The sequence below is a fragment of the Acanthochromis polyacanthus genome, chromosome 4, assembly GCF_021347895.1.
Source record: "Acanthochromis polyacanthus isolate Apoly-LR-REF ecotype Palm Island chromosome 4, KAUST_Apoly_ChrSc, whole genome shotgun sequence".
Classification (NCBI taxonomy): domain Eukaryota; kingdom Metazoa; phylum Chordata; class Actinopteri; family Pomacentridae; genus Acanthochromis; species Acanthochromis polyacanthus.
Genome location: NC_067116.1, coordinates 41921628 through 41936721, shown reverse-complemented (window position 1 = coordinate 41936721; position 15094 = coordinate 41921628). Strand labels below are relative to the sequence as shown.

Below are 15094 nucleotides of genomic sequence, written 5' to 3'. Positions count from 1 at the left end.
GTTTAGTATGTTACCCAAAATGTAACAAAAACATCATAGCTTAATATGTCATCCAAAATATCACCAAAAATGTCTGTACTATGTCTAAACTATGATGTTTTAGTGAACTGAGCAGCCTTGGAGGAGTACTGCATTCTGAGTGCGGTTCTAGTTGGAATCTGTTTTCACTTTGACATCGAGACTTTTTTGTAAATTCTTGTCAAAAAGAGTTAAATTGAGTATGATTCAATTTTCAAAAGCAGTAAAAGGGGAAAACTTCCAAGCGGGGGTAAATACTTTTATAGCCAGTGTCCTGTTTGCATCCCCCTTATGAACGTAAGTGCAGAATTCTCTGTCCTTTTCGCTCTGTTTTTAGTCTCCACCAGCTCCTGAGGGAAAAAGCTCTTCAGCTGTTATACTCCATTCATCTGCCATGATGCACTATGAGAGTAGTAAAGCTTCAGGTCCAACAGGTGTCACATGTTGCTGCTGCCTGTAAACCTCAAGTCTCATTTCCTGATATTCGAATGCTGAAAAAAAAAGTCAAATAACCCAAAGGGAACACTTTATTCTCCCAACATCACCAAGAAACAGTCTCAAATCACTTTCATCAACAGTTCTTCCTGTACACTTCTTCATTCATTCAATTTCTGCACAATCTGAGAAACATTTACAGCTGACACACCGCGGATGATGTCCACCTCATCACAGTAACAACAAGGCAAACTGGTGACACAGTCTTCTTTTTCCACAGGATACTGACAACAAGCTTGAAAAATCATTCAGCGCTGGCCACCCACTGACCAGTGTTGGAGGTTTCCTCTCCTCTCATTGAATAAATTGCTCAATCGAACAAAGCAGATACTGGGGCTCATTTAAATACATTTACATATGTGCAGAAATCTGAAAGATGCTAATACTTGGGGCTTAAGTTTAAAGTACATGAAACAGACATATCTTCAAAGGCTATGGTTTTGGTAAATTGACAGTCAAGGTTCTTTCATTTTGAAATTTCGGATTTTCTGTGCGGTAAATGCCAATGAGACGATGTAGCTGCAACTCTGACAGATTAGACAGAGTCTGCTTTAATCAGAGTTCCTTAATCCAAGCAGGAAGATTCACCTGAGTGATAAAGCACAGAGTAGGTGAGCGATCTGTTTTCTTCATTCAGTCTTTTCCTTTAGTCCACTGGTAGAAACACCAACAATGGCTGTAATAGCCTTGAGGCAGATCAGTGTTGTGATTATAGGTATTAGCTGAAGCGTTTCAGGTTTAAAAAAACAAAAAAAAGGGTCAGAGTCGGCATTTTTAGCCTTGCATGAAAAGAAATTAAAAGAGCTAAATGCATTATTATCCAGAAGTATGCCGACACAATCCTCTACAGCAGGCAAAAGATAAATGCTTCACTTTCTCAGGTTCTCTTCTCACACAGTTAAAGCTTCATCTTGGCTGAACAGTCACCACGACAGCCATAATCACCGAAGAACTCCCTCTTGGGCATTATTGCTATAATAATCCATCGCGCAGCCTATTGTACTGCAGATCACCTTTGTCTCACCACACTACAAGCCAGCTCTGCACAAGAACACAACTGCACGGCTGCATTATTTACCGAGAGCTCCAGTCACAAAGGAGCCGTGAATCACAGCTCGCTCATGCTGTGGGTTTGAATCCCAGGACGCTTTCTCACACGATGCAGGCAGACATCGACTCGAGAAGCTTTTGTGTTTGGCTCCCAGAGAGAGACATGTTTCGATCACATGAGAGCAGAGGCAGGGAGCGCACTCACCATTCACGTTGCTTCATTTTTCATCTAAATATTTTCTAAGATGCTTTTTTGGCACCACAGAGCGCGAACATGCTTTTCTGTCTGTTACGGTTTAAACAAATATTCAACAAATGCATCTCTTTTTTTTTTTCCACTTTTAAACATTGAAGTGAAACCTGCCAAGAGTCTGACTTGAGTTTGCAGTTGAAAAACAACCACACACTCAACAGATCTACCTAATTTCAAGCATTCACACCAGCATTTAAGCAAAGAACTGCAGGTTTTGGACAAAAACTGTGCAGATCTCTGAAGAGAAAAACACTCCGGTCCGTTGTTTCAAAGCAAATCCAAGCCACAGATCCTTGTTTGCCTTTAGAGAACTTTATTTACATGTCCATATATAGCAAGGTTTAAGGTTCATGATGCAGTTGTGAAAATACCAGTCTGTCTGTCTATATGTGCCCTAACAAATACAATAGAAAAACACATGTAATGTTGAGAGTTAAAGATGACGCAGCAGAGGCCGAGTCCTGAATCTGGAGACTACCTGTTTGAAATGACTTCAGTTGTCTGTCTTCTGTTTGAGGTTGGTTTTCCCTAAAACATCTTCAGAATAAGTTCATCTTTGTACTTTATGTAAAGAAAGAAAGAAAAAAGGAAGAAGTAAAAAGAACAAAGACAATCTGAGTCCCAGGACACTTCAGAGGAAACCGAGCCCTGTTCTGTCATGTATGCACAGAGATGATACAATCATGTTGCTGCAGAAACAAAATCATGAGGCCAACGCAAAAACAACAACAAAAAAAAAACAAAACAAAAAAACATAGCTGGAACCTCTCAGCGCACCATCTGCCACGCATCTGCTGCCCCGAGGAGGGAGCAGCCTCCTCGTGCCGTGGACTGAGCTGGACCAGACCGGGCCAAAGCGGGCCAAGCTGACTCAGGCTTGGACTTCACACACAGCACAGAATATGGACCGTATTTTTCCATTAAGAGTTTTCCAGCCCTCCTCGACGCCTCCGTCTTTCCCCCCACTCAATGCTGTCCAACCGTTTGCGAAAATTTCAAAGGCTAAAAAAATAAGTTTTTTTTTCATTTTTTTTTCTAATTTCTTTTTCACTACAGAGGTTTCATTTTGTTAAAAAAAAAAAGGAACAAAAATAGGAACAAAAACAAAAGTTCTTTGGAGGAATCCCACATTTGCGCAGCTATAGACTAACCAGCGTTCTCAGAGCATTAAAATCAAAGTTTTCCAGAGATGTGACTTTTCGCGCCTCCTCGCTTCTCTTTCTCTCTTTGCTTTCACAAACGTAAACGAAACAACAAAAGTACAAGTTGAGTGTCTCTTGCTTTTCCATGCCGCCGACGCTCTGTACAGTCATTGGTGCAGGAGGGAGACTTGGCTCCGCCCCCTGATTATTAGTTTTTTCAGCCAATCAGAGTTCAGTAGATGACTTCATAGACTGTAGCTTTCTTGTCCCCGGAGCCGGTGACGATGAACTGGTCGTCGGGGGAGATATCACAGCTGAGGACTGACGAAGACTCCTTAGACTGAACACAAAGAGAGAGAAAAAGGCACGTTAGCAACTGATGAATCACAGCTTTTGTGCAAACAGTGACACAGAAATTCAGAATGCATTTGTGGCCCAGAATAACTCTCTAAACAAGAAGGTAAAAAAGCTAAAAAGTGAAAACGCTTGGACTTATTTCAGCTTTGACAACATCTTTCCCTGTTATTTTTTCAAAAAAAACCTCAGTTGAGATTGTTGTGCAGAAAACTCTCCAAAAGGTCTACCTGGAATATGCTGGATCCGTAAGGTGTCCGCCACGCATTCAGGAGGTTATCTTTGCCCGTGCTCACGAACCATTTACCTACAGGACAAAACACACACAGCCATCAGCAGATAAAGCCTCAGGGGAGGTGAGATATGGAGAAGCCCGAGAGGATGCAATGCTTTTGTAAAGAAATGGTGGAGGAGGAAAGAAGGGGGAAGGAGACGGTTTCTGAATAATGAGAGTAAGCGGAAGATTTGTTCTGCTTCTCTGTGATTAAATAGCCTGAGGTGCTGGTGATTCAACCAAACCATCAATCCGGTTGGTATGCGATGTGTGTGAAGCGTACCGCAGTAGGCGAACTTTAGGGAGAGGACGCAGCTCTCGTGGAGGTGCAGCTGGTACTTGTCAGGTTTGGAGACGTGCAGGACTTCCACATTACTGCTCTCCATTCCCACAGCCAGCCACTCGCCTGTCGGACAGTAGCCCAGAGAGAAGATCTGGAGGAGGAAGGGGAAGAAATGTGGAAAATGTTAGATAGCAAGATTCATGCATATAACGCTGGACTGCAAGATCGAAAGTTTTATATTTGTCACATGCTTGTAGAGTATCCATGAGGCTGTGCAACAACAGCAAGATATGACAGAGCAGAACGCAATTCTTCTACTGTCAGTGCACTTTGCATTCACACAATCAGACTTTTGGAAAAGTACAGTAAGACGTGTGCAAATATAAACATCTAGTAGAAAGTGCATCTATGAAAAAAGTGGGATAACTTATTCTTTTAAAGATAGCTTATTTGGTATATTAAGAACTATAAAAATAGTAGTTGTACCGGATATTCCACATTGCTGAACAAATACGAAGAAGAATGGCTTAAAGTCAAGTAAAAAATGAAACGCAAAACATTCTTTAAATACAGAAAAAGTCAGAAATAATGAGGAGTAAAGAAAAAATGCAGTGCAGATTGTGCAAGAGTTGCAGTCGTGTGTGTTTGTGCATACATTTACACGTTAAATGCATATTTCCACTGATCCAGTGTGCTGCTGGAGATGTTATGAAGTCTGAGGTCAGAGTTCACAGTCCTGACACTAAAGAAAAACACTATATATCTTCCTGCTTACACTTTAAATGTGCTTCCTTGCTTGCCTCCTTTCTAACACAGCCTGCAGTTCAACCGAGAACAATTTCAGTCATGTGAGGAGTTGCTAATGGCTTCTTGACTCCACCAGAAATGTATTGTTTTTATAAAATCTGGTGCAAAATGTTTGTTTTGGATTATTTTTCGAGGAGACTTGCAGAATAAAGCAATTTTGCACCACATCAGGCTCTTTCTGAGTCTGCTGCGGTGGAGATCTTCCACGATCCTGTTCGCGTTCACCGTGCCCCTGCCTGCAGAAACCAGCGTCATGCATGCGACCTCTACACGTACCTGCGAGGTGAAGTCGTGCTGCTGCAGCTGGCGTCCCTCTCGGAGGTCCCAGCAGCGGACCGTGTTGTCCAGCCCTCCCGTCCACAGCTTGGTGCCGTCGTTGGAGATGTCGATGCAGCTCGCTCCGTCTGTGTGGCCCTGGAACTGCCTGCAGGATGAGACGCAACCCAACAGAGTCTCTCAGATGCACGTTTTTCTTTCCGACTGCACCGTCTTCTGTCAATTGCTTCTCATTCGCAGTTTGTCGCTTTCTATAGAGATCCCCTCCAGGCATGTTTTAGATATAGAAAAATACTCTGCTTGGAATAATTTGAAATGTGCTCCTGCCATAAAGAAAAGTTCAATTGCCTTCTTACGCCTCGTCTTAGCAGTTAAAAAAAAACAAAAAAAACAGAACTGGCTTACAAACCAGCTGTGATGCCACTAATTCTGCTCAACTTAAAGCTCACAAAATCTCAGCAGAAGATTCTTCTAGTGTTAAACTAGAACAAACATTTCTAGAAACATGCAAGTGGTACTGTGATATCTGCATTATTTTCCCTTCTTTTCTTAGTGCCTTTGGTACATTTCGGCGAAAAAAAAATCAGAACAGACAAAAACAATGCTTGAGCTTTGCGATATTTTGTTGAAATTACTTCATTTTTTGCACGAAACACAAAAGTCTTAATCACAAAAACAGTCACAGAATATGAGAAAATATACTTCAGATGCTAATGATTAAAAAATAAATCTGTTACTTGGAAAAAAACTTTTAAGTTCCCTTATATAGTATTCAAAAGCAGCATACAAATAGTATACAACACAGTTTAATGCAGTTGTATGGAGATTTTTATCACCTGTGGGCATCTGTAAGTGGAGACAAGCAGCTAAATTACTGATAATAGAGTAAAAAAACAAGAAAGGCTAAATAGGAGAATTTAAAATGTGAAATATGTAAGGAAGTACAGGTGTCACATACACAGTATATACAGCCTAAATCACAGAATTTTAGGGGTGGGTGTGTCATTTCATTGTAAAAAAAACAAAATAGGGAAATTAGTTAAAAATCCTGTCAATACTAGTTCCATGATTTGGCAGCTCTGGCTGTGACACACAAAGTGAGAACACGGTGCTAAATGTGAACCTGTATTCCTCTTTAAAGAAAGACGAGGATAAAGACTGTAATTCTGCACCGTGTCGACAGGACCTTTTTTGTGACTAGCATAAAAACACAGCATGACTTATAAACTAAAGACCTCTTTGCTTTCGTTGCCCTACTTTGCTTTTCCTTCTCTGTGTATTTTATGACTTGACAGTGCAGATTGTAAAAAAAATTTTTGAAATTGCGCCCATTTCCTCCTTCCCTCTCTGCTCATTTCCCACTCCATAACTTCTTCCATCAGCCTCTGCTCGCCCCAACTTACTTGAAAAATAATCTGGCTGTTTCCATCTGCTCTGCTCATCTGGAGCGAAATATTTTGGGATGACACTTCCTTCTCCTTCTTACCTGACCAACGTCTGGTTGTGGAGGTCCCAGACGACGATGTTGCCGTCGCTGCAGCAGGAGAAGCAGACCTTGTTGTCGGGGGAGATGGCCAGAGCGTAGCAGGCTGGAGCCGACGACGTCAGCTCCGCCTTGATGCGGGGAGTCGGCGTGGCCAGATCCCAGATCGACAGCGTGCTGGCCTCTCCGCCGACAATCAAGGTTCGCCCGTCGGACAGCAGCTTGCAGGAGCGGATGTAGTTATCCCTGTTCTGATTGGACACAGTAAAACACATTTACACACACTTGTAGCGCAGCGTCACCGACAAACAATGGCACCGCTAAGCTACGGCATTATCACAGCAATAAATAAAGATGCTGGCTGCAGGACAAGAATGCAAAAGGTGATTCATCATCCGAAGTGTATTTTTAGAGCATCGGTTTTTGTAGTAAAGCAGCCTTACAAGCATGCACAATAGATGTTAAATACGAGTCTACAAACGTCCGTCTCACCAGACAGTCCAGCTGGGCCATGGGGCTCTTGCTTCCAGGCTGGCTGATGTCCCACACCTTGACGCAGCCTTTGCCTCCGGTGTAGACGTGGCGCGTGGAGGTGCTGATGGTGACGGCGCACACCACCTCCCCGTGGTTCAGGGTGTGGATCTGCCGGGCGTGACGGGGGATCCCAGGACCCAGCAGGGCGTCGGGGGGAAAGGGCACCGGCTGCATCTGCCCGTCGGCGCTCACGTGGAACGAGTAGGCGCTAAAGAGGCGATAGAAGGAAGGAAATTAAAGGCTGCGGCAACACATCTAATCAGATATAGAACAGGCAGCTGGAGAGGAGCGAAGGCAAACATTTTACTCTTTGTTTTTTCGAGCAAAAAAGAAAAATAATGCGCGCCATTTTAGATAAAAAATATCTTATTTAAAAGAGCGATTGTCTATTGATTTTTTGCATGTGTGATGTTCCAGCTGTTTTGCATGACAGAAACAAAAATAAATCTAATAAGTTACAGAACATTTCCGTGTAGGCATGTTCCTTTCTTCCTGACTCATCTGCTTCAACTCCAGATTTGCCAAATATACTTTTTTGAGAGCAAGTGACTAAAGCCTAACATTGACTAATGACGTCCTGAAAAATACAGTATTTAACTACTTGAATCAATTAAAGCTGCTCTGCAAATATCACTGATGTCTCATCATCTACGTCGGCCATTCGTCTGCAGGAACAAGACAAACACGAGCAATAAAGTAGAGCCAGCACATGGCTAACAGTGACTGAAAAAATCATTTTCAAGTGCCTGAAGGATGAAGTGACTTTAAATTTTTGTTGTATGAACACAGACTGGCTGATTTACACAAAAGAATCCACGGTGTTGTACATGTTTGACCAAAAAAAAAAGTTCAGGAAGCTTGAAATGAAAGCATTCCCTCCATATAAATCTTCCTCTTTTCTGTTCTCTGCTGGTGTTGGAAGTGAAACCTGAGGAGGAGCTGAGCTTGTGAGTGCAGTTAATAGTGAACAGGTGAAGATTTGAGTGATAGCAGGCGAGGAAGAGGAAACTCACGGTTTCCCGGAGGCGGCTGACTGGAGGCTGGCAGGCAGCCCAGGGACCCTCATGTGTGGGTGTGGAGACTCATAGCCCACCTGGAAGCAAGAAAAAGATACTTACACATAAGAATGAAAAACACTGACATAAAATACAGGCTTTGAGGACAGTTGAATCATTAAAATAGGCAATACAGATGAAAGATCAGAATAAAATGAGATCATATAAAAGCAAAGGAGGCTTCTCAAGAGCCAAGGTCATAGATTCTTACCGATAAATGACAATGCAGCTGCTCTCCCTCGACTACTCTCTTTTCCATATATATCCTCCCTTTCTGCCCTCTCTGACGGGTTTATATGCTGAGGTATTACATGTGACAGTGACACTGGAAAGACAAATTATCTGCAGAGCTCACCACAGGGGACCGGCCGTAGCCTGCAGCAGCTGCTGCCGCCGCCGCCGCCGCAGCTCCGTTCATCTGTGGGGAAACCAAGTGGAGGCCGGCGCCATACCCCGCCGCCCCGGGCAGGTCCCCGTTCACCCCTGGAGGGGGCAGGCCGAACGCCCCCGGGGGTAGGCTCCCTGCACCGCCAGGGGGTTCCTCAGACCCAGAGCTGGAGGCAGGTAGAGTGACAAGAGAGTTAATTTGTTTTGAATTATTGAAGTGAACAAATTACCGATCGAGGCAAACAATGCCAGTCACTCCAGAGCTTTATGTATAATTTTCGCGTAGGCTTGAGTAAGATACATTTTATTACGGTGACTCCCTCTGCAGAGCCACAGACAGCTGTGACTGACAGGCTGTGAACAAGCTGCAACAAAAGGCAAGAAGCGACTGCAGCTACTAGACCACTACTGACCCCTGCTGGCCACCGTGGCTTCCTGCACTGAGCACATAAATCTATATATTCCGTCTCCTGTGTGTCGGTGCGTCTGTGATCGTGCATGTATGCATGCATAATGGTTGTGTGGAAGCGAAGCAGTGCCAAACAGGTGATGTGAGGAAGGGGGGGGGGGGGGGGGAAGAGAAAGAGATACAGTGGAATAGATGGAGGCTCATTATGAAGCAGCTCACAGTCACAGTCCATCACCTCTCCTAATCTTTCCATTTAAAAAGTGAGGCGCGCTGAATATTTTTGCCCACAGCTGCTTATTAAGTCCAGATGGTGGTCGGTGGTGGGGAGCTGGCTGACACTCATACCAACTACTGCGGCCCAGTGTTGATAGAATCACATCATGTAACAAAGCCAGTACAGGCTGGGGGAAAAAACAACTCTACAAATACAGATTTTTTTCTTCAGTTGATCCTGTGTGTGCTTGGTGAGAGAAGGGCTCCACAAATTTTGGTCTCCTGAGCAACATTATGTTATCTGGACAAGATTTACAGTTTCGCTTCACATCAAGAAGGGGCTTTCTGAAGTCTGATGATCTGTTTTGGCAACAAGTCAAGTCAAATTTATTTATAAAGCGCATGTACAACAACAGGAACTGAAGTGAATTCTAACCCATGAGAGATGAAAAAGCACAATAAAACGAAGACAAATGAAACGTATAGCACAGTAAAAGATGAAGCCGGGGTGTCAAACTCTACCTGGATGGAAAGCCAAACAGAAGAGGTGGATCTGCAGTCAGCAGCGACTTAAAAGTTTTCTAAAGTCTCAGCAGTTCTTACATGAAAAGCCAAACTGCTCCAGAGATTACGAGCAGCTTCTGTGAAGGTTATTTTTGTGTCAAGATAGTGGAGCATCTAAAAGCATTTGGTTGGTTGACCTCTAAGAGTTCTGCTAAATGAGAAGGTGCCAGCTGATTTAAGAGCTTCAAAACAAACAAAATCGTAAATCAACCTCAAACAGAAAAGAAGCCAAAGAAAAAAAAAACACCAGAACTGGTGCTATGTGATGATGCTTTCAGATGATTTGTTTTTTAGGAGTTAAGGCGAGCTCGTGGATGTTCTTACCGAGGGGGTCGACGCCCGGTTTGCCTGGCACCGGTCTGAACTGTGGAGGTCCGCTTGGTCCTGGTGTGTTGGACTCCTGAGACATCGGCGTCCCTGGCTTCATACCTGGAGTGCTGGACTTCTCTCTCTGGAATATTGTAGGAAAAAAAAGTGTTCGAAAATAACGGCTAACAAACAGACTCTGGTCTGGTATCAGATATGTGAGTAAAAATAGCTCAGTAGTGAAGGCCAGAGCAGGTCAAGGAGAAAGGAGGAGAAAAATGGCAAAGAAAGCAAAAAAAAGGAAAAAGACAATAAGGATGACTGAAGGCAGATGGGACCTGAAGCAGCCCTGTGGGATGTCAACACACTGACTGTGTGTGGGATGTTGAATATCCTACATAATAACTCAAAGACAAACTATTGACCCTGAACTAAGCGGTGTGTGCTGACAGCCTGGATGTCCTGTACTGATATATATCACGCCTGTTGGATGTCTGGCTGCACATGTAAAGGAATCATTAAATAAAGTGCTGAAAATATTTGCAGTCAAACTGCTCAATATGCGTGTCCAACTACCTGTGGAGGATCTTTGCCACGAGACGGGGAGGTGGCACTGCTGGAGGAGGCCAGCGAGGTGGGACTGGCCTGTGGAGGACCCTCCTTACGGGATGGAGGGATCTTGTCCAAACCGTTTTCCCTGGACGAGTAGGACTGAACGCTGCGGGGGGACGACGGGTCCTGAACGGAGAAACAGACAAGTTTATTAGCAAGGAAGAAGACGAAGTTTCTCTTCTTATCATGTTCCACAATGGTGACTATAAAGGCGTCTGTTTAACCCGGACACCCCAACACTGAAACCAGTTTTGCTGCTGTGACTATGGGCTGCAGAGTGGCCTAGTGGTTAGCACTGTCGCCTTGCAGCTAGTAGATCCCCACTTTCCTTGTGCATGTGTGGGTTTTCCTCCCACAGTCCAAAAACATGTTGAGGTTAAAACTGATGATTCTAAAGTGTCTGTAAGTGTGCGTGTTTGTCTTTATATGTTGCCGTCGACCTGTCCAGGTGTCCCCTGCCTTCACCCTAAGTCAGCTGGGATAGGCTCCAGCCCCCCGGCGACCCTCATAAGGATTAAGCAGTGTGTAGATAATGGATGGATGGTGTAATCATTTTGCTCATACAAGAGGAAACTCAGGCCTAAAGTGCTTCCCAGAGTGAAACATAGGAGCCAAAATCCACAGCCTTCGATGTATTCAAGCCAAAGTCTGTCTGAAGTTGACAAACCTAAAAGGTGAAGTGACAGTTTCTTCCCTAAGAAATTCAGTCTGCACGTTACACTTCTTCCACTGCAGCTTAACAATGAAACACAAGAAGACATTTTACACTAAAAACACAAACCATAGAAGATAACCAGTGTTTAGTCCAACTCCATCTTCCAAAGCCTCATAAGCCTCAAATTCTAGAACAGAACTCGAATTACTGCTTCACAGTCCAGCTCCAGCTGACATCCAAATCTGCCCAGACTTAAATTTTTGACCTTTTGGATGTACAAAGTCATCACTTCATCAATTTTATACTATTAGACATCTGCGAGAAATGTGATGATAATTAGGGCATTAAGTCTTGAGTTACAGCCAAAAACACATTTTGTGAGGCCAGAGTGACCTTGCCCATGAATTACCAAAGTCACGAGTCTGTATTCGAGTTCATCCTCGACTTCAAGAGAACAGTCATGCCAAATTTAAAGGAATTCCCCTCCAGGCTTTCGAGAGATATCATGGCCATGAGAATGTGATGAGACTCCGGCCTCGTCTGTTGCTGCCATTAAAGGATGTAGATTTCATCCCTCATTACTTCCATTATAAACAGATTAATGTTGAGTATAAAGAAAAGAAGTTTATTGCAGTTCAAAAGTCTTTTTCAGTGTTCTCTTGGGAACCTGACACACTTGAAAAACAGTCTATTGCCTGAACTGCTGCTTACTTTAATTTACTCCAAACTAAATGGATAAAAGCAGTCAGTGAAGCTTTCACATCCAAACATGTGAAAGCTCTCATGAGCCGAGTCGAATCACCTTCTGCACAACAGACACATGCATTTATTTAGACGACAAAGACAGGATTTCTAATAAAAAATAAGCAGTTCTAGTTCTTTTGTTTAATCTTATGTGAAATTTCTGACCTCGCTATCCATTGTGAATGCACTCATTCAAATAAACCACATCAACAGCGCTGTTCACTGCGCTCTTTTTAAAGATGTGCAGGCAGTTTGAATGGCCGTCAACTTTGTGTACCTTTGAATTTTATGGTTGTGTGTTCCCAAATGAGTGTAGGTAGACTCAGGAGGCAGGACGGATGGGGACTTCTGTTATTATTACTATTCATATCGTCCTGCTGGGTATGTTTACATGATGTATGCAGATAAAAGCGGCCAAGTGAGGCGAAGAGAGGCCGGCGGCCGCCTACTAACCTCATCCACCACCAAATTATCATCACTCTTATCCGCATCGCTGCCCTGCAAGAGAAAGAGGGAGAAGGTGAGATGAGATATTCCTGCTTTGCGGCCTGATGTATGCAGATTACCTGCAGAAAAAGTCATGCATGAAGAAGCGACTGCGTGCAACTTAACACACATGAGAAATGTTTCTGTCTTGATATTTTATTAGCCAACACGGTTGAAAGTGCAGCGAAATATTCAAACTATACAGTGCAATCGTCTGAACTTCACATTAAAACAACTACTCAAGATTAATTTATCTCATATTTAAATCAAATCCTTGCAAGATTTGCCATATCTGATCCTCCACAGTACCAAACTGACAGCAGAAAGTGTCTAAAAAGAAGGTCTGCTGGTCCGCCACAGGGCTTATCGGAGGGCTGGCAGAGTTGGGTGAAACTTTCCGACAGTTACTCAAACATTTAAGAGTGTTATGAAAGCGTCCTCACATAGTCTGTCATGAACTCCTTCTCATCAGCTTTCCTCTTCTTGCCGTTGCTGAGGTAGTCTGCCGGCCGACCCTTATCCCCATTGGACAGAGAGCTCTGCAGAGAGGGGGTTGAATCGAGAAAAGAGAGCAAAGCAGTGAGGCAGAGAGCAAAGGGGAGGCGGTGAGCATGAGGGCACAAAAAAAAAAAAAGAAGAGGAGGAGATGAAGGTGGGAAGGACGGACGAGTGGAGGGAAAAAGGGCGTGAGGGCCGAGAGGAAGGAAGAGGGTGATAATGAGGTGAGAGGGACTGCATAAATCATGTCAGGCTCATAAGCTGCGGAGATGAATGTGAAAGAATAGCAGCCCGCATCGATTGGCTGCTCGGTGCAGGAGCGAGAGGAAGAAAGAGAATCCTTCAAGTTTTCTTTAAGGCAGCAGAAAAGACTGCCGAGAATGCTTTGGCATTGATGGAGAATTTTTTTCTTAACAAACGCTGTCACGGTTATATAGTGCTGAGATCTAAATTGTTTCCATACAGGTTCAAGTATCAGCGAGTTAAAAAATGCCAAATATAAAACGAGATGTTATTTTTAATAGAAAAGAATTTCAAAACCAGAGGGGGGAGGAAAAAAAAAAATCAAAGTTGACAAAACCTGTGTACTTTAAATCGCCTGCAGCAAACAAAACATAAATGTGCTATTGAAGGTGGAACAACACAAACCTTGTCTGTTTTGTTTACTGAAGCACACATGCAATAAGGTTATGTTCACTTTTGAGTCATGCAGAGGGGCGCACCACGAAGCAAGCTCAGCATTTTCAGGCTTTTTTGTGTTAGCCGGCTTAGCAAAACGACGAGATACAGCGATGGACATCAGCTTTCTTTGTAACCAGGTTTCCTCATCAGGCTGTCAATAACGTTATTATTATATTATTTGACACTTTCTCGGCCCATAACCAACCGATGCTGTTCCGCCTACTTCAGCCTACAGAACCATGTTGTTGTAATAGAGCCAAAAAACGCTGCGACTGCAAATGATGCAAGAGAGAAATGCAAGTAGGAAACTTTCAGTGGCACAAGTTGCTGCTCAGTTCGCTCTCAGTGCATCTGCTTATTTCTGACATGACAGGTGCACATTGGAACTCTGAAACATTATACATTTAACAAATAGAATATGAGGAAGAATATGTGGAAGTTTGTCATCAAATCAAAGTAAAGGCATTATTATTAATTAAATATTCTCTGTGAAAGACTGATCAATTCTCTAATCTGTGTTGTGTTAGCTGCAGGACTGGCAGTGGAAAACAGACTTGGCAGCAAATCAGGTCCAAGCATCGAAACATATTTCTGCATTTTTTTGCCTCACCAACCGAACGTATGTTGGTTCATACAACAATGCAACACATACAGTCTGTGCTTCTGTAATTGCATGGCTTTGTTCATTAAAATTACGTACTAATGTATAACCAAACAGGTTTGCAGATATTACTACATATTCCTAAAGCTGAGAATCTGTATTGTTATTGTATCTAAATGTTGATTTAAATTTTAATTCTTCAACAGAACCTTCTCTGGAACAGGTTAGCTGTGCAGCATCAGTTACCATGATGTTGCAGCAAGTTAAAAAAAACAACCTTTGTGACACCAAAAACTCTGACTTTAGGCTCAGCATACCTCACTAACACATCATCTTACTTCATAGTGCCCTCCTCATCAAAGCATAGCCATAAACAAGTAAATAACTGAAAATCAACATGTAACAACAATTAATAATAAAGTTTCTAATAAAAAACTGATAATAATAGGTTATTTATACAGATGGAAGGTTTACTTATCAAGATGTCCCTATTTTTCCTGTAATTACCAGGAAAGATCTCATGCACTACGATACCCACATTTTTAAGTTACTATTTCAACATTTCTTTGTTAAAAAATAGCATAAAAAATAACTCTTTATATGTGCAGCCTCTGTGGAGTGGATGCCCACATTTGACACTGAATTTGCCTACAGCTGAACAAAGGTTGGACAAGTATGACTGTACTTGACACAGCTGATTGTGTAGTAATTTGTACTCACTGGTCCTGCTTCACGGTCTGTTGATTCCAGGCAGCAGCACATCCAGGTACCAGGCAACGGGACAGCAAACGCAGATGAGGACGCACACAAGAAAACACACAAACGCAAGATTATCTGCCATCACTTTACATCACTCTGCAGCTGATGACTCAGTGGAAAAATATCCCTGAGGAGTGTTATTATCAGCAACACTC

The 15094-nt window shown here is 43.0% G+C and overlaps 1 protein-coding gene across 1 annotated transcript in view; it reads right to left on the bottom strand.

Annotated features, from left to right (window-relative positions):
• Positions 1-527: 527 nt before the first annotated feature.
• tle2a (TLE family member 2, transcriptional corepressor a) overlaps positions 528-15094 on the bottom strand; it is a 56602-nt gene continuing 42035 nt past the window's right edge. Inside the window, 14 exon segments of the mRNA XM_051947078.1 lie at positions 528-3298; positions 3543-3619; positions 3870-4020; positions 4953-5100; positions 6439-6686; positions 6928-7177; positions 7983-8062; positions 8380-8537; positions 8540-8578; positions 9922-10048; positions 10480-10641; positions 12368-12412; positions 12844-12939; positions 14901-14917. Coding sequence (XP_051803038.1) covers positions 3191-3298; positions 3543-3619; positions 3870-4020; positions 4953-5100; positions 6439-6686; positions 6928-7177; positions 7983-8062; positions 8380-8537; positions 8540-8578; positions 9922-10048; positions 10480-10641; positions 12368-12412; positions 12844-12939; positions 14901-14917 — 1706 coding nt within the window. The 3' untranslated portion in view covers positions 528-3190.